The 23676-nt window shown below is 53.2% G+C and overlaps 1 protein-coding gene and 1 pseudogene across 2 annotated transcripts in view; one reads left to right on the top strand and one right to left on the bottom strand.

The window, feature by feature from the left end:
• Positions 1–713: 713 nt before the first annotated feature.
• On the bottom strand, positions 714–1081 carry LOC148777121 (cytochrome c oxidase subunit FA4 pseudogene; annotated as a pseudogene).
• Positions 1082–4078: 2997 nt separating this feature from the next.
• The window catches only part of ACSL6 (acyl-CoA synthetase long chain family member 6), a 64542-nt gene continuing 44944 nt past the window's right edge, over positions 4079–23676 (top strand). For both annotated transcript variants that reach the window (XM_088838828.1, XM_055430110.2), the window contains exons 1-2: positions 4079–4233; positions 21975–22195. In XM_088838828.1, the coding sequence (XP_088694954.1) occupies positions 4185–4233; positions 21975–22195 (270 nt within the window). In that variant the 5' untranslated portion in view covers positions 4079–4184. The remainder of the gene's footprint in view (positions 4234–21974; positions 22196–23676) is intronic.

Raw genomic sequence — 23676 nt, 5'->3', positions numbered from 1 at the left:
CTATGGAAAGGACTACTAACTGCAATTGACACACATCCAGACAAGACGAAGACGAAAACACTGGTAGACTGCTGACCCAAGAATCTAGACCAGATCTGTAAGACCCATCCTACTAGTTCAATGGAACTGTTTACCAAATGTTTGTCTACTGTCAAAACTGAAAGTTATTGTTTTACTTCTAACCATACTGTTATCCCCAGTGTTCAGGATAGAAGGAAAATTCTCTAGTTAAATTATCAGAGTATAACTACTCATGACATATATCACTACTGCTAAAAATACGTGTACAATGATGGTGTGACAACTTAGAATAATGGATAAAATGCATATCCTATTAAAATGTTTCCCCATAATCAGACCTCTGAACTTGTTCACTGTGTCTGATTAGTTTTCCTCCAATGTAGACAACTAGGAAGATCCCTCTTTCTAAGTAGATAGATAGATATAGCAAATATAGATATGTAGTTATGTATGTAAACAAGAAGGTCTAGCACTGAGGGACATGATGGATTCAGGGAGGCAGTAATCATCCTGGCATCTATTAGGGACAACTAATAGGGACAACTATTCTGATCTGTTGAAAGATTTGCAAACAAAAGGGTAAATGACCAAAAAATTGTTCACATATTGAGGTCTTGGAAAGTCATTCTGGGTTACACATCATTTTTTTTTTTCAAGTTTCAGACTATTTATTTATCAGTGTAAACCCCAACAATATACCACCATGATTTCGTGCATTTAGAGGGGAAATATTTCCTGGTTAAGTGGAAAATTGTGCGGATGGCTTCTGGAAGACCTTCATTCTAAGCAGCTTTATAGTGAAATACTTCATTTAGGAGTCTGGACCTTCTTTCTTCAGTTTGCTGTAATCTACGTTCACAGAGTAGAACTTGTACTGATCATTAGGACCTAGTTTGTTCCAGGATTCTGGGTTATTCTTTCTGTCCCAACTGACATCGGGATTGAACAATGCCAGGCGTGTGACATACAGTGCTGCTCCAGTCCCTCCTGCTCCAATAAATATGAAGAGGGGGATCAAGAGATGATGCTTCTTGGTCTGACCGATGATCTGGCGGAGCATGGTTGCGACTCTGGGTTACACATCATTTAAATTAAATTGGAAGAGTCTATACTGTGGCTTATTGAACATACATTGTACATCTGCTTTAACCATTAAGGAAAAAATACATTTAGAAGTGAAAATAGAATAACTGTGGTTCAAGCATTCAAAACAGAGCTGGGTGGCCATTTGTGGATATGGTTTCAGATTGGTTCCTATATTACTGAGAATTTGAATTTTCTGAACTAACCATATCAGACTCAAGGACACCACCAGCTGTTCTCAAAACAATATCTGCTAGCAGCTGCCAACTCAACCTTATGAAGTCTTCTTCTTGCTTTAGGAATATTAGTGACAGATGAAACAACTCAAACCATAGCCTCCCAGCAGAAGGCATTAGATTCTTTAGCCCGATTAATATTGGACAATAAAATTGCTTTAGTTTAGATTTTAGCAGAAAAAGGAAACATAAGTGTACTAGCTAATAGAATCTGTTATGTATATGTTAACACCACATCAGAAGTTAAGACCTACTTAGATAAAATTAGGAAATTCATTACCTGGTGACAAGTCTTCCCAGTAGCACCAGGTTCAGGCTGGTTTTCAGGCTTATTCTTCTGAATTCCTCAGTGAGTGAGATCTATTTACCAAGGTGCCTTTAAGTTTGGGTTGTCACTCCTTTTCCTGCTTCTAACTGGATACCTGATTATAAAATGTACTGTAAGCTGTTGCACAAAAGGTGCAAGACCTGGATCTCAGAAGTTTTTCCTACTTGGTACGCAGTGTTTCCATTTCTGATTGAGTCAGGACTATGCCCCCGTTCCAGCGGGAAATAGCCAGAATGGTCATCACTCTCTTCCCTCAAAGAGTTGGCAGAAAGTTAAAACAGGAGTGGGGATTGAAGCTGTGTCTCTCGAAAATCAAATTTTCTTACTGAGTGTATGATTAATCTCTCTATCCAAAACTTTGTCCCCTTTCTTGTCCCCTCTGACACCAACCCTCTGCTAACTAAACAGTAATCAACCAGAGTCAGATGACTAAAATTGCTGTTGTTGATATCATTAATGTACTAAAAGCTATTAGAGAGATCAACATTAATATGCAAACTCAGGTTGTTTCTCCAGGGATGATAAGCTAACAGACTGCAAGCCATGGACCACCTGGCCAGAGTATCATAAACCAGGGACATCCCAACTCTTGAAACTGAATCACACACCTGGTTTCAAGACGTAATGAAGCTCAGGTTCTTGATGTCTCATCGCATAAAGAATTCAATGAGTCACAAAAGTGATAGGTAAGAAATGGATTTATTTAGAGAGAACGAACTCTCCACAGAAAGAAGGTGGGCCATCTCAGGCAAGAAGGCCTTGAAATATGGCCTGGTTAGTTTTTATGGGCTGGGTAATTTAATAGGCAGGATTATTCCAGTTATTTTGGGGAAGGGGTGGAGGTTTCTAGGAGTTGGGCCACTGGCTTCTTTTGGGTTTTTTATAGTCTTGGAACTGTCCTGGCACCTATGGGTGTGTCACTTAGCTTGCTGATTTATTACAACCAATGTGTACTGAGGATTAAGGTCTGGTGGAAATTGACTTGTCTACCATCTTGGACCCATTTGGTTCTAATAGTTTATGTTGTCCTCCTGCATGCGTGCTAATTCGCTTCAGTCATGTCTGATTCTTTGAGACCCTATGGATGGTAGTCCACCAGACTCCTCTGTCCATGGGATTCTTCAGGCAAGAATACTGGAGCGGGTTGCCATGCCCTTTTCAAGGCTGGCATCCTCCCAACCTGGGGATTGAACCCGTGTCTCTTAGTCTCCTGCATTGACAGGTAGGTTCTTTACCACTAGCACCACCTGGGAAGCCCCATGTTGTCCTCAGGAAATGCCATTCTTTCAAAGGCTGTGCCCTGGCCCCTTCCCTATTTCAAAACTGCGATGAAGAAATGTCACAGAAATGGCACAAGATGGCCAATTTCAGCCTGTTTTTTCATATCCCTTAAGAAAAAAACCCTAACTCAAAGACGAACTTGAAGTAGATCTGGGGCTTATCTTCCACTCCTTTGCTTGGAACACTGCGATAAACACTGTATTTTCCCTCACCAAAACCCGGTGTCAGTAGATTAGGTTTGCGGTGGTTCAGGCGGGGTGAGTTCAGTTTGGTAACAACTGGCAGCAAGCAGTGGAGCCATCCCCGTCTTTGGGTGCCTGTGTGGCCATTCTTTGTAGCTGTGAGAGGCCTCTTGAGAGGCCTCATGTGCCACATATGATTGTGTGTGAAGATCAGGATTACCTGTGTTTTGGTGAAACACCTATGATTCCATGTGGCTTTCTGTGACCTCATGTGACCCCGTGTGGCAGCCTGTGACCACATAGAGCCTCCTGTGACCTTGGGTGGCCTCAGATTCAATTTTCCCAGAAGGAGAGATGTGCGATCAGGGGTTCTCAGCGAATATGGGCACTATCCGTCCTAACAGCCACTTTTCCAGATCCTACTTAGACCCTTATCGCCCTCTCTCTTCTTTCGTCAGAGGGCTTGACGCCCACAGGCTCCCAGTGTCTGCAAACTGAGGTCCTAGCGGGCGTTAGCGTCAGCGGGAAGCGGCGCAGCAGCACGTGCGCCTACTAGAACAGGCGACCACAACCTCTCTGCCACCCAGTCTGCCCAGCCTTAAAAGCCAGGATCGCGCGCGTAGGGGTAAGAGCCGCGCATTGGCGAGGTGCGCGGCGTCAGTACCCCGCGCGCGTCGCCCGTGCGCCCCTCTCCTGCCCGTTTCCCCAGAACGCCGGGCCCTGACGTTGGGCTGGGGTGGAGAGGGCCGGTCCGCCCCGCAGCCCGGCCCCTCCCCCGCCCGGGGACTCGGCGGTTCCGACGCGCGGCTGAGCGCGCTGGGCGCCCGGACCCGGCCGCGGCGGAGCGGGCTGCGAGCGCCAGCGCAGGGCGCGCGCCCGGCCCTCCCCCTCCCGCCCAGACGCCGCAGCCGCGCGGGAAGGCGGGGCGCTGCGGAGCCGAGGGGCGGGGGCTAAAAATACCCGGCGGCGGCGGCGCGGCGCGGCGGCTGCTGGGGCTGCGGGGCTGCGGGCCCGGGAGGCCGTGCGGGGCCAGGCTGGGTCCCGCTGACCGACATGCTGACCTTCTTCCTCGTGTCGGGGGGCTCCCTGTGGCTGTTCTCGGGTGAGTCCCCCCATCCCCGTTCTCGCCCGTGACTCCCATCCCCAGCACACTGTGGGATCTTGGTCCTGTGTTGGCTGAGCCCCCAGCCCCGGCTCCTGAGCCATCCTTTCAGGACTCCGCTGGGTCGCCCAGGTCTCCCCCTTCCAAATTCTGGCGGGCTCCGGGCTGCGTTTGGGAAGCAGCCATGTCAGTAAAAATGAGGGACCTTGCTCACTGCGACCCCACAGTAACCTCGGCTTTGCGACCCCACAACTTCCCTCCAGTTCTTGTGGCCTGCCCCCACCCCCACCCCCAATACGGCGAGGACCATCCGCTGAGCAGACTAGGCCTGAACCCAGTCATCTCCCAAGACCAAGTCCAGGGACAGACAGTTTATCCTTGTTCATCTCCAGGGTCCAGAAATGGAGGGTGTTGGGCCCTGAGGTCCCACAGCAGGTCAAGGACATGACCCAGACTGACCTGGGGCATCCCAGTCCTGGTTGAGAGGGTCTCCTCACAACCCCTCCCTGCCCACCTTTGACCCTCTGTAAAGCAGGGTTCACCTGGCTCCTCAGCTATGCCCAGGGCTTGTGTCCCCACTGTGCCAGCCGCCAACCTCTCCCCCTCACAGGAGTCAGCGTCTTACCTCTGCATCCTCTCAAGAAACTTTGAGGACCCCCACTAAGTCCCTGCCCAACACTCTTCCTCCTGGACACAGAACCTGGGCTCTCACCCAGGTTCCACCAGTTTTCCTGCCTGCATCAGTCAGCCCTCTCTGAGCTTTGATTTCCTCTAGGTTATGATACCACTGAAGGGTCTCCACCTACCCCCTTGTACAAATTCAGCCTGATAATGTGTGTGCAGTGCTTGAACCTTAAACTGCCTTTAAGCTGACCTCACCCAGAGCAAATGCTTTATGAAATGTTAGTTTTATTGTTATTTCACATTCAAACAGCAGTATCAGAGGAAGTAGTAAGGTTCTTTCTGAGCAGAAGGGGAGGAGGAAGTCGACCCTTTTGAAATTCTTAACTGAAACTTTGCCTGTTATTTGATATTCATGGCAAATCCTAGGAGGTTGGTGGTGCTGTTTTTTTGTTATTTTTTTAACTGAGGTTCAGAGGTTAATTGACTTGCCAATGTCACACAGATAATATCTGAAAGATTAGGGTTTGATCTGAAGTTTTAATTGATCCATTGTTGCTAAGTGCTTCATGGCATCAGGCTTGAACTGGAGGGTTGGTGGGCGTCGCTGCCACCATTGCCCTGAGTCAGGCCACAGGGGCAGCTCCCCTGGGCTGGGGAGAGAGTGAGGCCTCCCTAATCCCCTCAGCTCCCTAAGCTCCTTCTGTCTGCCAGGTCTGAGGACAAGCCAGGCAGGGCCCTCTGGGTCTGATGTGTGCATCCAGTAGACAGGGTTGGAGCTAGAGCTAGGGTTAGGAACAGAGGGCCGGAGGCATCAAAATAACGATGATAGTAACAGCCCCTGCTTACTGCGTGGATGATGCTCTCAGAGACCTTTCCCTGTGTGAGGATCCCGTTGCCCTACCCTTAGGAGACCCCATCACCACCACCACCACCACCAACCCCCCAGCCATAGGTCTTCTGTGGCTACAGGGAGGTGCCTGAGAACTGCAGGAGTCATCAGCAGCCTCTGACCAAAAAAAATCCTTTTGGTGCAAGCTGCTCATCTGAAAGTGGGATTCAGCCAACACTAACTCAAACTGGCCTTCAGTCCTGCTTTGGTGCAGAGTGTTTCGCAAAGCGATCAGGTGCCGCCTCGAGTGGGGAAACTGCCTCACTGAAAGGCTTTTGAGGGGCCTCTGGATGGTCAAGCAGGGAGGCTCTTGGTACAGGGGGGCAGCTGCTTCCCTGGAGGCCAGATTTCTCAATGTGTACAGGAAATTTCTCAAACGATGCCACAGTTGGTGTGAGGGTGAAACACTGAGGCTGCTGTGTGGCGCTCACTCCCGCCACGCGTCAGGGCATTCCCACACCATGTCTACCTTCCTCGGGACTCTGCCTGGACCCAGCCTTTCTCTGAGGGCAGGGAGGACACTTGGGCTAACACTGAGAACGCATTCTGGTCCCATGGCAGCTGCCAGAATCCTCTGGCTCAGCTGGGGCTAGGAGAGGCCCCCTTGAAGTGATAGTACTTTTGTAGAGTCATGTGCTGTTTACCACCCAGTCTGGCCCTACAGAGACAAGGGAAGGATAGAGGAGAGCCACCTGGAGGAGGAACTGCCTTTCTGGCGGAAGCAACCATGTGCTCTGAGCCTTGGGAGAGCAGGCTCAGAGCTATACTGAAGCCAACCCAGATCCCACCTGTGTGTTGAGTAATAAACAAGGAAACAAAATAGACCCGGTGTGGTGAGTCAAATGCCGTGCCTGGCCCGGGAAAACATGGTCTCAGTGCTGTGAGCACTCAGGAGACTTTGAGAACAATGGATTGGCACTTCTGCCTGCCAGATGGCACCCTTGTACAGAATAGAAAGAGGCTCCCCTCTTGGTGGATGCACTTCTAGGCTGATGCAACCCTGTGTCCTTCTACAGGATCCAGTCTGCGCAACTGTATACCCGACCATCGGTGACGTCTGATTGGGCTTCTGCAGCATACAGGGGTGTTTGTCAGAGGCAGGTAGGCCAAACCCCAGGTAGAGAAAGTCAGGTCAGCAAAGATGTGCAGGAAGAACTGTGGTGGGAGATGGGTCTTTTAGGGTCTTTTGCCTGAGTATTCTGGGTTGTTGGAGGGGATGGAGTCTGGATGGGAGGGGATTCTAGAGAAGAGAGTTTTATTTCTGGGGCAGAGAAGCCCTTGATTTACCTGCAGTGGCCAAGCTGAGCCAGTAGGAGGAGAGTGGAGGCTGGGAGAGCAGTGGGACGCTGTTGTGATATTATGGATGAGAATAAGTCTGGCCAAAGATGGCCCAAATGAGGCTAGGTTCCAGAAAGAGGAATGGTGGCAGAGACTGGTGTGGCAGCAATCTGGCTATGTGTGTCCAGGGCAGGTGCAGACTTGCACAGCCTAGCTCAGTTCAGCCCAATCAGATTCTCCCTGCATCTCTGCTCCCATTAGGGTAGAGGATTGGTGTGAGGTCTGGGGCCATCCCAGGGAGCCCAGGAAGGCAGCCAGGAATCGGACAGACAGTGGACTCCGGGTGGAACATCTGAGGGCACACCTCACGAAAGAAGGCCTGCATTTGCACATGGCGCAACTCTGTGTGGGAGAATGCTGACCTTAGTGCCTTCTCTCGCTCCCCAGCCCATGGTGGGGTAAGGGGTACTCCCGGTGAGAGCACGCTGACACCAGGGGGCAGTAGAACCCAGCCACTCTGCTCCCTGGCTGGTTTTCTGTCCCTTGAGATTATAAGGGCTCTTGGGTTGACCTTCAGAAGGCCGAATCTGGCTCAGCTACAGCCCCAGATGGGATCCAGGGCTGTCCCCCACACACAGCATGCAGGATAAGTGAGCATAAGGCTCTGACTTTTTTGTAAAAAGAGGCTGAAGTTGCAGGCATTTGTGTAACAGAAGCTGCAATGTGTAATTCCAGTGCCTGGCATATAGTAGGCACTCAAAACATTCATTGAATGAAGGACTGTTGGGGAGGAGCAGTGTTTTCGTGGCAGAAGTGTTGTTGCAAACGTGCTGACTTGACTGCTGTTTTCTTGAGCGTATATCATGTGTCCAGCACCATGTCCACAAGCTATCATTTAATTTCACCCATGACACTGTGGTGCTGTTAGCCCCCTTTAACAGATGCATCATCAAGACACAAGGAGGTTCAGTGGTGAAGCCACCCCTGAGAGCTGTGAGTCAGACCACATTCTCAGACTCCAGGACACAGAAGGACCTGGAGGATTGGAAAGAACGAAGGCCCCTCCAGCAGTCTGGTCGGTGGGCACAGACAAGGGAGCAGTCCTTGGACGGGGAGTGTTTAAGGAGAAGACAGATGTAAAGAGCAAAGAGCAGGGGATGGCACATAGGGAAGGGCTAACTAAATGTTGGCTAAAGTTATAACACCTTGAGCTAAGCCTTCCTCAAAGGAGACACAGGACTCTGACGTGCCGAAAGGGAGTAGAGAAAGAACAGACATTCCAGCAGAAGGATCCATGTGAGAAAAGGCTGAGAAGACAGTTGAATGAGAGCTTGGCACAATCTCTACTCGGCCAATGAGGTCTCCGGGGCTGGGCTCTGCAGGCCTAGGAGGCCAGGCAGAAGAGTCTTTATTCTGTGTGGTAGCCATTTCAAGGGCATATGGCCAAAACTGAGCATATGGATGGCCAAGGTGAACTGTCCCTGTACCCTTCAAGCTACATGTATCTCCTGGGGGAACAGGTTCCACTAAACTACAGTCTTTGGCGTCTTCTACTAGCCTTGTCATCCTAGGGCAGAGCCAGGGTGTCTCCTGCCTGTGCCCCAAGCCAGGGCCAGGACACAGTGTGTGCGTCAGTGTTGATTGCATAAGTGAATGATAAGAAAAATTCCCTGAGAATAATTTATCTTAGTAATGATGTGCTTTATAATCTTTTGTCTTACCACAAGTCCACTGAGTGACAGCACACCTTGAATGTGCTCCTACTGGGTGCCAGGCTCTCTGCCTAGCTGGGGGATGTCGTCAATATGGGGAAAGTCCTAGGGGAAAGCAGGTTTGAACCCCTTGCAGCCAGAGCCGTAGCAGCCTTCACTGGAGAGCTCAGAACAGAAGGAGTTGCTCCAGAAGTGAGTTCACGAATGAGTGAATGACTGCACTTGCAGCTGCAGGGTGACGGGTTTTGTGGAAGGTAATCTTCTCTGAGGATGAGATCCTATCATTTCCTTAGAGCTCCAAGTTTCCAGTCTCCCAGTAGGCTGGGAACTCACTCTGGCCAAGCAGAGCTGAAAGGAGGCCCCAGACCCAGTCCTCAGCTCACTGGAAGATCTCGTCTGATGGCCCCATGCCCTGTGTTGGCCTGGTCAGAGTCCCCACCAGCCACTCATTGAGCCCTAGGAGGGGAGCATTGTGACTGAGGTGCTATTTTGGGCCTTTGGGGTTGGCCTTCAGGTTAGGCCCAGAGGTGGTGCCACATAATTGCTCAGTTGCTCTGGGATCCCATGTTTGGTGTGGTCATTCTCTGACCTGGCTACTTTGTGTGGTTTCTTGATTCATGTGAGGCTTGGGGTCCATGGCAGGTAGAAGTAGGAAGATGGGAAATGGGCTGGGACAAATGTGAGCCAAGCCGAGCTGTCTGTTCAGAAGTTCAATCTGTAATCTCAGAGCCTGAAAGATTTCAGATCGCAAGAAGTCCCGTCTGTGCCTGTTCACCAGCTCTTCCTGGAGATACTCTCCTCTCCTGACAGCTACTCCAGGGAGTAGGGGGTGCTTGGGGGTGGCCATGGAGAGTTGGGGGTGGCTGGCTTCTGATTTGTCATCTGCTCATTCACGCCTGCATTCCAAGGTAACTGCCACCTGGGGCTTTAGAGCAGGAAGCCAGGGCAGGATGGTGCCAGTGAGGTAACAGTCAGCATCCGTTGCCAGATCCTGGGGTAAGCAAACCTGGGCTGGTATCAGGGCCGGGGATAGCTCTAGTGACTGTGGCTGTTGGAGGAATGGAGAGAGAGGACAGGCTGGCCCGGGTTGCATGGGCAGCTCTGGGATAGTGCCCACCAACCGACATCGGGAACCCTGACCCACTCTCTGTGTACCACCACAGTTTGGCCCACCATCACGGGAGGTGGCTACCGGGATTAGCCCTTGGTAGCCCTGTTTTTCCCACTGGTGTGTTTTCGTTGTTTGATTTGATTTTTGTTTTCTCTAGATTGTTCTCGTGGCCAAGAATCCTCAGTGGGGTTCCTCCTGACCACTAACCCTTCCCCCAGGCTTGGCTATAAACCATTCTGGGGACTGATTGCAGGTCCTGCCACATAGACAGGAGGGCTATGGAGTTGGGGGGGGGGAACAGTAAGGTCAGCCAGAGATTGGACAGCATGGCCAGCTGGAGCCACACAGCAGGGACAGTCAGAGATGCGGATGGAAAGGTAGTCAGAGCTGGGACAGAGAACGCAGCAAGGTGGAATGTGGGCCAGCCAGTGAGGCTGGAGAGTAAGGTTGACCTGAGGGTGGATGGTAAGGTCCTCGAGGTCAGTAAGAGGAAAGCAGGTGTCTGCATGGAGAAGGGGGTCTCCGGGAGAACCCACCCAGGCCTGCCCTGACCCCTTGACTGTGAAAGGGGTGGTGCTTCTGGCCATTCTTCTGCACGAAGCCACCTTCACCCCAGGATGTGGAGAACGCACCTTCCAGCAGGTGTGTCGGGTGTGCTTCTCTGGGGGATGCCACTGGCTCACCTGTACTCAGCCCCCACTCAGCCTGCAGGCTGCCTCCTCCTCGTGGTGCAGAGAAAGGGAAGGCGGCTTTCCCTTGGCCCAGTGGGCTGTTGGGAGGTTTGGGGATGTGTGTCCCTGATCCCCTTGCCACAAGTCAGACAGCAGGGAAGGCTGTGACCCGTGAAGCCCCCTTTTCATCTGGATTGAAGTTTCGTTTCTCTTCCTCCCCTACTTCCTGCTTCTCCCTAATGGGGCAGCCCCATGAACTCTCTCAGGGTTTCTTGGGCATGCTGTCTGATCCCAGCTGACAGCAGGAGGAGGGTGACCAAGGAGGATGGATGGTTATCAGGGGTGGGCATTTTCTCTGGGCTAAGAGGCAGACGAAGCCTGTTTCCCTTGGGTTACAGGATACCCGTGGAACATCCACGAACCCTCCTGTTGGTTCAGAGTCAGCTCCGAGGTGGTTCTGTCCTGGATTTTCTCCCTGGCTACATGATCATATGTGTGTTTGTGGTCTTGCTGTGTCGTTGTCTCCTGTTGATGGGAGTCTGTGTGGCATCCGTGCTACGTAGCTTACAGGGTGTGTGCTGCCCACTGAGGTTAGCCTCTCCTGTGTGTCCTGTCTCTGGGTGGACGCCTAGGCTGTGCCCTGTTTTATACCTGGTTTCCTCAGTGTCACCCACTGCGGAGGAAATCTGCGACCACACATTGCGAACAATGTGGAAGACGCAGGCAGTACTGTGAGTTTTTCAAGTTGAATGACTATCCTTTATTCTGATGTTCTTCCATCTGTCGTGTAATAAAATGTGTTGGGAATCTGGTTGGGCTTTTGTTTTGTTATTGATGCATCCCTTTAAAAATATGTAGATAGATACAGATATTTGTGCCATGGTTAATGGACAGCTCCTGGTGACCCTAGGGTGTCAGACAAGCAGCTCTGAAAATCTGAACAAGGTTGAAGCCTGACCTTGTTGTGGAGCTCTGTGGAAGATGGAGTCTCGGCTCTGGAGCACGATTGTGCACACTGGGCTCTGGGTTACAACCCCACCCACAGTCCAAGGGTGCTTGTGGCAGCAGGCATTCTTAAATGTCTTCTCTGTGCACTGCAGGGGCTCTTGTTTACTGTCACATATTTCTTCCCATTTCTTTCTCCACATTTCGCATCAACTCCATGAGAATTACTGAAGTTTCCTCATACCAAAAGCTTGCTTCCTGAGGCCGATTCATGACTGTTTCTGAGAAGGACATAACAGCCGGAGCCTCAGAATGGGCCGATCCCATTTCTTGGCCCCGCCTTCCCCGACCTGACGCAGTGATTTTCTAAGCAGCCACAGGAGCCTTCAGCTCCCTCTGGAGAGCTGGGGGGTTCAGTGAGAATCCAGGTGTTGACTCCTCAGTGGGTCAGTGGGAACAACGTCTGTCAGCCTCCCTGGGCCAGCCAGGACCTGGTTTAGCTTTGGTCTGAAAGAGATTTTTGTTTTCTGGTGAGAACAGCCCTAGTCTGGCCAAGTGCCGGAGGCAGCGGTAGGAATACAGACCCTTTCATGTGACAGACCCGAATGGAGAGGTGCAGGCCTGCCAGCAGCAGGCCCTCCCCTGCCTCAGCTCCTCCGAAGGCAGTGATTTGCATAGTCCCCTTTCATTCTGGCCTTGAAAAGGAGGCCTGAGTTCTCAGTCCTCCCTCACCAGCAGTGGACTGGGCTGCCTTAACTCTGTGGACGCCACCAGCCCTCCCCAGCCAACAACAGGTCTTGGTGACTGGAGGACAGTCGAAGGCAGTAGCCTCTCCATGGCCCTGAGTCACTCCAGAGGGGACGATTGAGGAGGTGGCAGGGCCCCGTTGACCAGCACAGACTTCCTGCTGAACTGAGAGAGATTCAGATTTGTTTCTCCTTGTGCAGTTCTCAAGAGGAACTTGGTCAAAAAATGAGGAAGCCAGAAAATTAAGCTGTTTATCAGAGTCCTAGAAAACTTTAACCAAAAGCAGAACTCCCCTTTCTGTGCTGGTTGTCATTCCTGTGAAATAAACCGTGACCCCGGAAAGGGTGAGTATAGGTGTCTTGTTGGCTCCTGGCTGTGGTAGTGGTCCTTCTGGCTGGGATCTGGAGGCATGGCTTGCCTGGGACACTCTGGCATCCTCAAACCCTGCAGTGCTAGGTCAGGTGGGCTGGTGGGCACCATCAGCCTGTGCTTGATGTATAAGCCATGGGGTGATGTGTAGCGCAGATCATAGTCTTTTTCTCTTGGCAGCCACGTGCTGTCTTCTCAGCCTCAGTGCCTCCTTCCCAGGAGTCCCTGCATATTACAGGCCTCTTTCTGGGACTCTGTTGCCTTCTCAGAACTCTCCTTCCCACCTTGCTCCTGATCTCTTGCTCCCTGTCCCTGACTGAGGATGTGTTTTAGGTTTGTCTTGTGACTCTCACCCCAAGCAGGATGTCTCCAAGCTGCTCCCGAGTGACCAAGTGGGCAAGCGAGTCCTTTGCTCTCTTGCTCCCCTCACCTCAGTGACCCCAACCACCTCTTAACAGGACCCTCAACCCGCCTACAAGGAATTCCCCTGTAGCTGGAGGGAGTCACATCCTGTCCCAGCTGTAATCCTGGCCACCAGCGGTTGAGCTCTGACAGCAGGACAGCATGGCCCTGCCAGGAGCAGCCCACGTTCTCTTGCTGAGCTTGAACCTGTAGGGTTTGCCATGTGCCCTCACTTGGGGCCGGTGATGAAATGGATCACTGCTCCCAAGGCCAGGGCCCTGGTAGCCCTAACCTGCATGGTGGGGCGGGGCTGGGAAAGGATCATGTTGCAGCCTCAGGTCTTGGCTTCCTGCACAGTGGGGCCTGGCCAGGGTGTATTCTCTGCCTGTGTAGCGCTCACGGCCCTTGCCACTTGCCCTGTCTGCTGCCCCCCAGAATTGGTGTGGAAGGAAGGACGGTGAGGCCCGAGGCTCGTGCACCCTATCAGTCCTAGTCATTGCCCCCTGGAAATACTGCTAAAGGGAGCATTGCCATTGTCTTAACCTCTGCTGCACCTCCTCATTCTGAGAATTTTTGTGCGGCCTGATTGGCCTGATCGTAAGGACAGCTTTTATCTCAAAAGACACTGTGTTTCTCTTTGCTCCTCTGAGCTCAAGGCTATTTGTATTTTTAAGTGTCTGATTAAGTATTGTTTGAGCCTGGCTTCCCGGTGTGGCTGTCAGGAATGCGGGCCCATGTTCCCTGGCCAGGGCTTAGGGTGAGTGAGATTCCTGAGGGGTGCTGGGCTGAGGATGGGGCATAGAGGGTGATGCGGGCCGCCTCCAAGTGAACTGCTGAAGGGAAGCCTGTCCGAGGCGGGTTCAGGCTACTGAGAAAGGGGACCTGCGCAGCGGTTGAGCACAGCCAACCTTTAGTTCGGCCTTTCTACATCAGGAGTCTGAGTTAAACCTTCAGAACTACACTCAGGCTCCTCAGGGAGGTTCGGCAGGTGAGCCACTCTGTAACCCAGCAACCCTGAATCCTGGGCCTGTCTCTCGTGGGGGAACGTGCAGTGGGCCTCACCTAGCAATTCCCAGCTCGGGGAGGCCCTCGGCCCTGTGTCTGTCCCAGTCATCTGTGGTCCTGTGAGTCTAATTAAAACCCAGGAGGAAGGCGGCCCCTCTCTCAGCACAGAGCTCGAAGGCCTGTGTGGATGGGAAGGGTGCCGGGCTGAGGGAGAGTTGTGTCTTCGTCTCAACAGACCAGGCCACCCGGGTGGGATGGTGAAGTTTGTGCTTCTCTTGACCCGGTTCCTGGGCCACATGCTTTCCGGGGCAGCACTGCTGGGCCAGGACACCCTCCCTCCCCACCGCGCTGCACCCCCCGCTCTGGGAGAAGCATTGAAGGAGGCTGTCACCTTAAAGATATCTCTGAGAATGTGCATAGATAAGTAAGGGTCCCGCCAGGAAAGTAGAGCAAAGGGCTTTGGGGGCTGAGGGAGGGTCCTCAGGCATTTGTGCATTTTAGAGCTCCCTCCAGGTGGGGTTGCCAGAGGCAGGGGCCTGGATACCCAAACAGGCTTGTGCTAGGTTCCAGGTAAGGGCTGCTGAGGCAGGAAGCTCTCCACACAGCCCGCCCCTAATGGTGGGGCTAGCAGGGGAAACCAAATCAGCTCCAGGGAAGGTGTTGCAAGGCCCGCAGGCTCTAGAGTTTCCAGGCAGACTGAGCGCATAGCTCTCAAGAGGGAGCTCAGAGTGCTGTGCCACGACCGAGGAGGTGGACGGTGTTGGGAAGACCCTGTTCTGGAAAATTCGGAAGCACCGAGTGTGAGTAGGGCTTGAGGGTGGTGCGGTGGGTCCTCTGGGCCAGACCTGCCTTTTACTCTCCGGCAGTGGCCACTGTGTGCCTACTCTGCCCTGTCACATCCTGGCTTGGGAAAGAAGAGTGAAACAAGGCTGCAGCTGATCCCCACCCCCACTCCTTCCCCTGTGAAGAAAACTTGCAGGATTGAAGCCCTGCACGTCCTGGGACCTCACTGTCCCAGGCTGCCTGCCAGAGGCATTGAGGGAGTTTCAGGGCTCAGCTTTGGTTTCAGCAGGCCAAGGTGTGGATTCTGGCTCCAGGGTGGCCACCCCCCCCCCGCCCGTCCTCCCCCACCAGCAAAGTGGGAAAGCATCTCAGGGCAGGCCTTGAGAGGGGCTGGGGTGCTGCTGTGCTGGGGTCTTGTGGGGAAGCTCAGCCATTATCTTTCACCTGCCAGTACTGGTATTTGGTCTGGAGTGCCCCCACTGCCCATAACGTCTCTGCTGCTACTGCTGCTAAGTCACTTCAGTCGTGTCCAATTCTGTGTGACCCCATAGACGGAAGCCCACCAGGCTCCCCTGTCCCTGGGATTCTCCAGGCAAGAACACTGGAGTGGGTTGCCATTTCCTTCTCCAATGTGTGAAAGTGAAAAGTGAAAGTGAAGTCGCTCAGTCGTGTCCGACCCTTAGCGACCCCACGGACTGCAGCCTACCAGGCTCCTCCATCCATGGGATTTTCTAGGCAAGAGTACTGGAGTGGCTTGCCATTGAATGTCTCTAACCAAATGTTTTTTCTGGGACTGTGCCTAATCTCTTTCATCTCCCCCAAGTAGACTGGGTGTGACCTGGTGGGGGTGGAGGCAGCCCCTGGAAGGAGGAGCTGGAGGAGATTCCTGGGCGGTGGTGCAGGCTTCCCTCTGCCGGGAGATCTGGCATCCCCTCCCCCACTTCCACTGTTTCCCACCACCCCCACCGCTCATGCTGCCTGCAGGTCCCCAGCCCACGGCTGAGGGCCTGGCCACAGATAGATGTGTAAGAAGACTTTGTCCTTAAGCAACCCTTCTGACAAACCACTCTCTAGAACTGAAGACAGGGTGGAGGTGGGGAGAAGCAGAGGGGTATAATCTGAGGCTCTTTGCAACCTGGCAGAGTGGGGGTTAAGGCTGGGCTGCTTGCCTCTGAGCTGATCTGAGCTGGTGCTGCCCTGCGTGCAGATTGGGGTTGGGGGTAGCAGGGGCCTTGAGGGGCCATCAGCTCCCCATAGAGCTGTTCTGCACCCCGTCCCCTACCAGACCCGCTGCCGCAGCTGCCAGGGAGCCTCTGCCACCACTCCTAGAGCTCCCACCACCAGCTGGCTTCTCAGAGCAGGCATTTGTTGCCATCAGCTGTCCCCAGGAGGGCAGACTTGGGGCAGGGCCTTCACCACTTTTGTGTTTTGATCAAGATGTGGTAAGTGCTCCCCAAGTCCCACATAACCTTTATAAAGGGAGACTGGTACTGGTGGGACCAGCTCACTGCCTCCCCAGCGCCAGGAGCCTGCTGAAAAGGTAGGGTGTGAATGCATGTCATTCTGCTGGTTGTCTTTGAGCCCTTTTGGCTGGCAGAGACAGAGTAATTGCTTGAGCTAACTTCTGTCTATTGAATATTTCCCTTTCGGTGTGCCTGGCACTATATTCTCTGTCCACGAGATTTTTTGAGATTAGGCACAGGGGTAGAGTGACTTGTCTGAGGTCATACAGCTATCAGTATGAGTCAGGACTTGGACCCAGTCAGTCCAGCACCAGAAGTCGCCTATGGGCCTTTTCCCTGGCTTGTTTGCAGGAGCCCTGGACCCTAGGAATTTATAATTTTATTTCAGAGCCCTTCACTGGGAGTTAAGGAGGTCCTTTAATGATCTACTGGCTTGCCTTGTGCGTCCCCATTTCTGAAGCCCTCAGAGGTTTGCACAAACCCATTGCACGGACTCCCCACCCCCCCACCTGCCTCCTGGCAGATACAGAGGGAAGCCAATGTGTTTCTAAGGGGACGGAAGAATCTGAGAATCATGGAGGGTCTCAGTACCAGGGTGCTGACTTTGAAGTTTTTTCCTCAGGTAGGAGAGAACCAGGTAAAGTTTTTGAGCAGTGGCACGATTTGGTCATGGTTGTGTACCAGGAACATAACTCTGGTGTCCGTGTAAACGCTGCACAGAGCAGGGTGGCCTGTGGGGAGACTGGTGTGCGAGTCTGGACTGCACTTGGTGATGGCTGGACCAGACCAGGCCGGGGGGAGGGGGAGAGGGTGGAAAGGAGTGGTCAGATTTGGGAGATGTTTAGGAAGTAGTCCTGACAGAGCCATCTTGCCACATCGTGAAAGTCTAGAGTGCTGGGGTGGGGTTAGGAAGCTGGACCAGCAGAGGGCTCTTGGAGTGGAGCCATGGGTTTGGGGGCCATCTGCACTGGAAATGGGCCCTGGGGCTCTGCCTCTGCACCTTGAAGTCAGAATGCTTCTGACCAGGGTCCCCTTCCTCCTGCTCTCTCTCTTTCCTGGGTTTTAACAGCTGTGCCTCTCACTCCCCACCATCCATGGGGGTGAGGAGGGGCCTGGTGCCACCACTTGGTATTCTGAACTGGAGAAGGAGGCATGCTGAAGGAGAGGAGGCTAGTTGATGCTGAGGGCTGGGAACCCTTGCCAGGTGAATATTTACAAACACAGCTGCTCTCTTGGCAACACCAGCACCACTGCTGATTCCCTTAGCTGCTGTCCCCCTCCCCCATGCCCCCTACCCATGCCCAGTGCCGCTGCAACCACGAGAGCCTCCTGGGGCAGGGAATGAGGCACCAATGGCTCAGACCCAAGGGACCACCAAGCCCTACACCAGCTTGACAGAGAAGGAGCAGAGGTCAGAAGAGGCCAAGGCCTTGAGATGAGACCAGACTCCCAGGCCCCGCCTCAAGCCAAAAGCCTGGTGACACAAGCTGGCTCTGAGGTCCGTGTCCTTAGAGGACCTGAATTTGCAGCTCTCCCCTCTGGTGGGCCCCGATCTGAAGCATTCTCAGGGCATGTGAAAGCCCCCATGACTGAGGTCGGTGAGCCTGCACGAATGACACCCTCTGGTCGCTGCCCAGCCAGGAAGGGGCACAGGCCCAGCCTTAGCACTCTAGGACTTGCAGTCACTTGAGTTACCTCCTTTGGGTGGACACCTGAGTAGGGGTCTGGGGAGGAGTTGGGGGCCAAGCCCTTTTCCCACCACCCTCCAGTGTCCCAGGCAAGTGGGCTTCCTGGAAGGGAACCCAACCGTGGGAAAATGGCAAGTTCGTAATGTGAGGCCAAGAGGGAGCCCACCTATAGTGTGTGCCTGGTGAAGTGCAAGTGACTGGCCTAGCTGGCTTGTTCCCTGCTTACAGGCTCTGGTTGTCCCGTGCTGCCTCCTACCCACCCCCAACCCTGGGCTTGGACTCTTCTGACCAGGTCTGAAGCTGGTTTTCTGTGGGTTTGCATGCTGAGTCTCTTCAGTTGTGTCCAGCTGTTTGTGACTGTGGACTTCAGCCTATCAGGCTCCTCTGTCCCTGGGATTCTCCAGGCAAGAATACTGGAGTGGGTTGCATGCCCTCCTCCAGGGGATCTTCCCAACCCAGGGATTGAAGCCACATCTCTTACATCTGCCTGCATTGGCAGGTGAATTCTTTACTGTTAGTGCCTCCTGGGAAGTCCTTTCTGTGGGTTTAGCACTGTGGCAAAGGAGAGCACGAGTTGTGGGTGTGGATGGTGCAGTGTAGGGAAGAGTTTGGGTGGCAGTGCAACACACGGCAGTGGTTTGAGAGGCTGTAGTCATCTGGGGCTCAGGTCCTGGCTCCCCTGCTCGCTCGCTGCACCTGTGAATGGCAGGTAACTTCTTCGGTGGGGTCTCTGTGTCTCTACCTCATAAAGAGTCATGCGGATGGAGCAGTGCGGTGTGGAGGCACGGACTCCCGGGTATACCAGCATTTCAGGGAGTTTATGCAGGTTCTCTTCTTCCCTCTCCTGGGGTCTGTGGTGCTTTGGTGATGACTGAAAGCTCTGCACATCCAGGAAACCAACTTCAAACTTGTGGCCCTGGGCCTCGTACAAGAGTTAATGGGCTCAGACTTCATTTCCTGGGTATAATATTTAGTTTGCTAAGTGCTCCATGGTCTCCCTCAGCTCCAGTCTTTGCATATTTGCTTCCCTCTGCTTGGGACACCTTTCCTCTTTATCCTTCAGTCTCGGCATTGGTGCTACTTCCTGCAGGAAGTCTGCCCTGACTCTCTGCACCTGAGTTGTGCATCTTTTCTGGTGCCCTGTGTCTGATCACGGCCCAAACTGCTCTCACAGCACTGTCCATTCCCTTTGGGATCTCCTTGATGAGACTGCAAGCAGGCCCACATCTGGCTTGGCCCTGGGCCCAGCACTGAACTAGATCTGAGTGGGGCCATATGAGGGTCTGCTAGGTGACTGGGTGGGTAGATGGGTAAGTGAGTGGATGGCTTAGTCATTCTTTTCTGTGCTCTGTGACAGCCCCAGCCTTTCAGCCAATGCCCACGTTTGGCTGCAGCCTGGGGCCTGCAAGGAACTGCCAAGGGCCAGGGACTGGTGGTAGTAAGGCATGTGTGTGTGTTAGTTGCTTAGTCATGTCCGACTCTTTACAACCTCATAGACTGTAGCCCACCAGGCCCCTCTGTCCATGGGATTCTCCAGGCAAGAACACTGGAGGTAGTAAGGCATACTTCCAGGGTTTTCTCTGAAACTTTTGGGACTGCATAGTTGAGCCCCAGGGCTTGACAGGGACTTCTTGAGGCTTGGCTTCCCAGCCTGTGGTTGAGTCTGCTGTAGGAAACATCATTCAGCTCTTAGAGTTCACCCAAGGAGCTTGTGGGCATATCTAGATTTTCCACTATGTAGTGAGTCATTTTTTATCTGATGGGCCTGGCTGTAACTTAGTCTCTTATTTGCAGCTTAAGGAAGTAAATCTCCCAAGAAAGCCAACTGGCCTCCTGCCCAGGGTCCTCCCCAGAGCAATTTTCCTTAGTGGATTTACCTTGGTCTGTAGCCTGTCCTGTGCTTTGCTGATGCAGAACCTTAATTTCTCCAGTTTGCCAGCAGTTATTTGTTCCTGTTTGGTGGCTCCCAAAACTGATCCAACTCAAGCAGGCTGCTGGTAAAACTGGATTTCCGGCTCAGGGACTCAGTGAGGACGCTCTGGCTAGGTGGGGGCTTACTTCTCTCACCCAGACCCTGTGGGTGGTTGATGAGTATAACCTGGTCTCACACAGCCTGCCATGCCACCCATAGAGCATAAACCCCTGTGGGTCCGCATACCTGGTTTCGGACACCTGTGTCCAATGTATTTCGGCCTGGGCTGAACAGCCTCCTTGTTCTGACAAGCATACCGCTAGCCATCTCTTTAGTCCCATCACGCCTCCAGCTGCACCACACCCAGGATGAGGAGCTTTACATGCATGAGTGACATTGTCCCCATTTTAAAGATGGGGAAGGAGAGGTCCAGAGAAGTGAGGTGTGCTCAACCTAGCGTAGCTCACAAGGGAAGGGGAAGGGACTTGAACTCTGGAGCTTTGCCCACTTCCTCTGCAGTGACTTCGCACAGCATTGACCTCATCTTTGGTATGGTGATGTTATAGTTTTGCACAGATGCCATTTATTGGAATTTCAGCAGCTCTCTCCTCCCCTCGGGGTCAGGCATTTGCTATTTGGCTCATATCCTGTGGCTGCAGAGTAGCTGTTGTTGGCCTTTCTCATTCTTTCCCAAGAAGGGAAACAGCAGTCATGCAAACAGATGGGGGTGAAGGGCCAGCGCATGGCAGCCCGGAGCCCATACAGCCCTCACTGAGCTGGCAGACCCATAGGTGTCATATAGCACTCCTAGCTTTGGGCCCTCCAGGTGGGCAGTGACACCAAGAAGGCCTCTGTGGGGATAGAGCGTCCAACACTTGGCCCACCCTTGCTGCCTTCCTCAGGCCTGGGCAAAGTGCAGGCCCCTGAGCCCAGCTAGCTATGTGTGTGTCTTGCCAGCATTACTTCACTTAGCAGTTAACAGGAGGACCTGGTAGCACTTGGGGGCTTCCCTTTTTGAACCAAATTAAGCCACCAGTGCTTGTCACAGGGAAGCCCCCACTGGCCACCCTAGGGCATCCTCCATGTGTCCCTAGTAGGACCACAGTGTCCACCTGGACTGCATTCTTTATCCCATCAGGGCACCCTGACCACCATATGCAGTGTCACGAGGGATGCTTGTGGTCCCTAGGAGGGACCCAGCACATTGCTGAACCCCTTTCTCTCTGAGCCTTCATTCCTTTTCTTCTTGCTCCCCTCTGTTGCCTCCTTTTTCCTCTGAACGTTAGCAGATGGGATCCCAGGCACAGCACAGGGCGTTGTTAGTGGTCAGCAGTCAGGCTGGAGAGCTGGGTCCGCACCTCAGCCTGGCTGCTCTTGGGAGCGCTGCTGTTTCTCAGAAAGTTGGCCCCAGTATCACCTCTGCCCCGGCAGGCCTTTGGCTATAACTTCTCTTCAAGGAGAACCCCCTGGAGGGCCAGAATGTGGGCCTGAGGGGACTCTGCCGTGTGTCACACAGTGAACCCTCACCTTCTGGTTCGCTACCCTCACATCTGTCAGGGCTGGTCTGTGGGCTCTGCCCCCTCGCCTTCTCTGTGTCCATCAGGGTGAGAGCCGGGTGCTGGCAGCTTTGAGGCAGCATGAAAGGCGTCTGCATCCCTTCACCCTCACTCATCCTGGGCACGGTGCCAGGCACATCTGCTGCCCCTCCATCCAGTCCACACTGCAGGAGCAAGGATAAGCAAGATGCTATGACCACACAGGAGAGGCAGTACACCCAGGCGCTGGGGCTCCGGAGGCATTAACTCCAGAGCTGTCAGAGCACGCTCTACCCCGGGAGATATGGAAGCACATGTCAGGCATGGCCCAGGGCCTGAGTATATGTTTCTCGGGAGAACTGGGCGGGATGTCCGACTGTCCGGTACGGCTGCTGAGGGCTCTCTGGCCTGTCACTGGGAAGGGCCCTTCCTGGTATCCAGCTCCTAGTATATGCTGTGCTGTTCCAGGAAACTACATCTCCCCTCACTTGGGGCCTGGCCAGGATCAGAGTGTGGCTGCTGACTCAAGTGGGAGGAGAGGCCCCAGACCGCCCCTTCCTTGCCTCCTGCCAGGCCTCCTCCCTCACCTGCCTCTCGTTTCCCGCAGAGTTCTTCCTCTTGCTTCTGGAGAAGATGCAGACTCAGGAGATCCTGAGGATGCTGCGGCTGCCCGAGCTGGGTGACTTGGGCCAGTTTTTCCACAGCCTCTCAGCCACCACCCTCGTGAGTATGGGTGCACTGGTCGCCATCCTCGCCTACTGGTTCACTCACCGACCGAAGGCCTTACAGCCACCGTGCAATCTCCTGATGCAGTCAGAGGAGGTGGAGGTGAGCAGCTTGTGAGCAGCTGGGCTGTGGGAAGTAGTGGGCCAGGGACAGGCGTCTTGAAGGTAGAACCCAAACTTGTGGCTTATTTGACCTCAGATGGCCCAGAGAATCTTGGTTTCTTCCCTGGGCAGCCAGCCAGGGAGCTCTGAAGCGGCCCTGGACAGGATCTCCTACCAGATGCTCCTTCTGCCCCTCCCAGGAGCTGAAACCCGGCCAGAGACTGACCTTGGCCCTTACCCTGGGCCTCTGGTTTGCCTGCTTCTTGGGGAGGGGGCCTTGGCTTATGGTTGCCTCAGTAGGAGGCCTAAGCATGTTCTCAAGGGGGTGCTGGGTAAATTTCCTCCCAGATTCTCCCTGTGCCTGACCCTGGCCTGGAGGTGGGACCCAGAGGGGCCCAACTGCAGGGCCCTGCCCTTCCAGAGCACACAACTCACAGGCAGAGCCACTGAGGGAAGAAGGGACGGCGGCCCGCCCTGGACAAGGGGTCCCAGGCCCAGTCTGGAAGGACCTGTAAGATTTGTTTCTTAAGTTTATGGAATTTATTTTGCCTTTTTAAAAAACTTTGAAAGTCAAAGTGTTAGTCACTCAGTTGTATTTGACTCATTGCGACTCCATGGACTGTAGCCCTCTAGGCTCCTTTGTCCATGCAAAAGGACAGGCAAGAATACTGGACTGGGTTGCCAGGCCCTCCTCCAGAGGATCTATTTTTTAGTTATTTTGAATAGTTAGTGTATTCACCCAGTTCAAAAGCAACCAAAAGACATAGACTGATAAGCGTCCACCTTCTTCCCCTTGCCTCCCAGTTCTCTTCACCTGAGAATTGTGTTAGCTGTTTTCCACAAACAAATGTATAGACATCTGCCCATGTTTTAATGATAATACACCACATACACCATGCAGCACCTTGCTTTTGCTCTCGACAGTAGGTACCGATAGATAGATCTTGTAGGTACCGATCATAAGCATGACAGAGTTTTGCCTGGTGGGAGAGGGCACAGGCCGAGATAGGAGTGGGACCTTTAGAGCATTTTTCCAGAAAATGCTCTGGAAATGTGTGCAGAGGTGCAGGTGTGTGACAGCGACCTGGTGGTTTTGGGAAGTGGCGATTCACGTGGTGTGGCTGGGAGGTGGAGAAGGGCTGTGGGTATATAACTTAGTTGCCTGTGGGGACCAGCAGCTCTGGATTCGCAGCCCAGCCATGGCTGTTACTAGCCTTATGGTCCTTGGCAGTTTTTTCATATATAAACTCTCTGAGCCTCAGTTTCTTCATGTGTCACGTGGGCAATAAAAAGAGAACCTGCCTCCTAACGTTATGGTAAGGATTTAGTGAGATGATGCAGAGGAAACACTGAGATGAATTAACTCACCTGGAGAGGCCAGCAAGGACAAAGCCCCATGAACTGGAGAGGGACTCTCGGAGTGGACAGCCTGAATCTATTTGGGGTTTTGTAGAAGAGACAGGGCCATTTTTGCTATGGCTT

The sequence above is a fragment of the Moschus berezovskii genome, chromosome 8 (genome assembly GCF_049115385.1).
Source record: "Moschus berezovskii isolate FMDL1 chromosome 8, NW_MosBer_1.0, whole genome shotgun sequence".
NCBI lineage: Eukaryota > Metazoa > Chordata > Mammalia > Artiodactyla > Moschidae > Moschus > Moschus berezovskii.
Note: the sequence above shows the minus strand (reverse complement) of the source record. Positions and strands in the feature narration are given on the sequence as shown.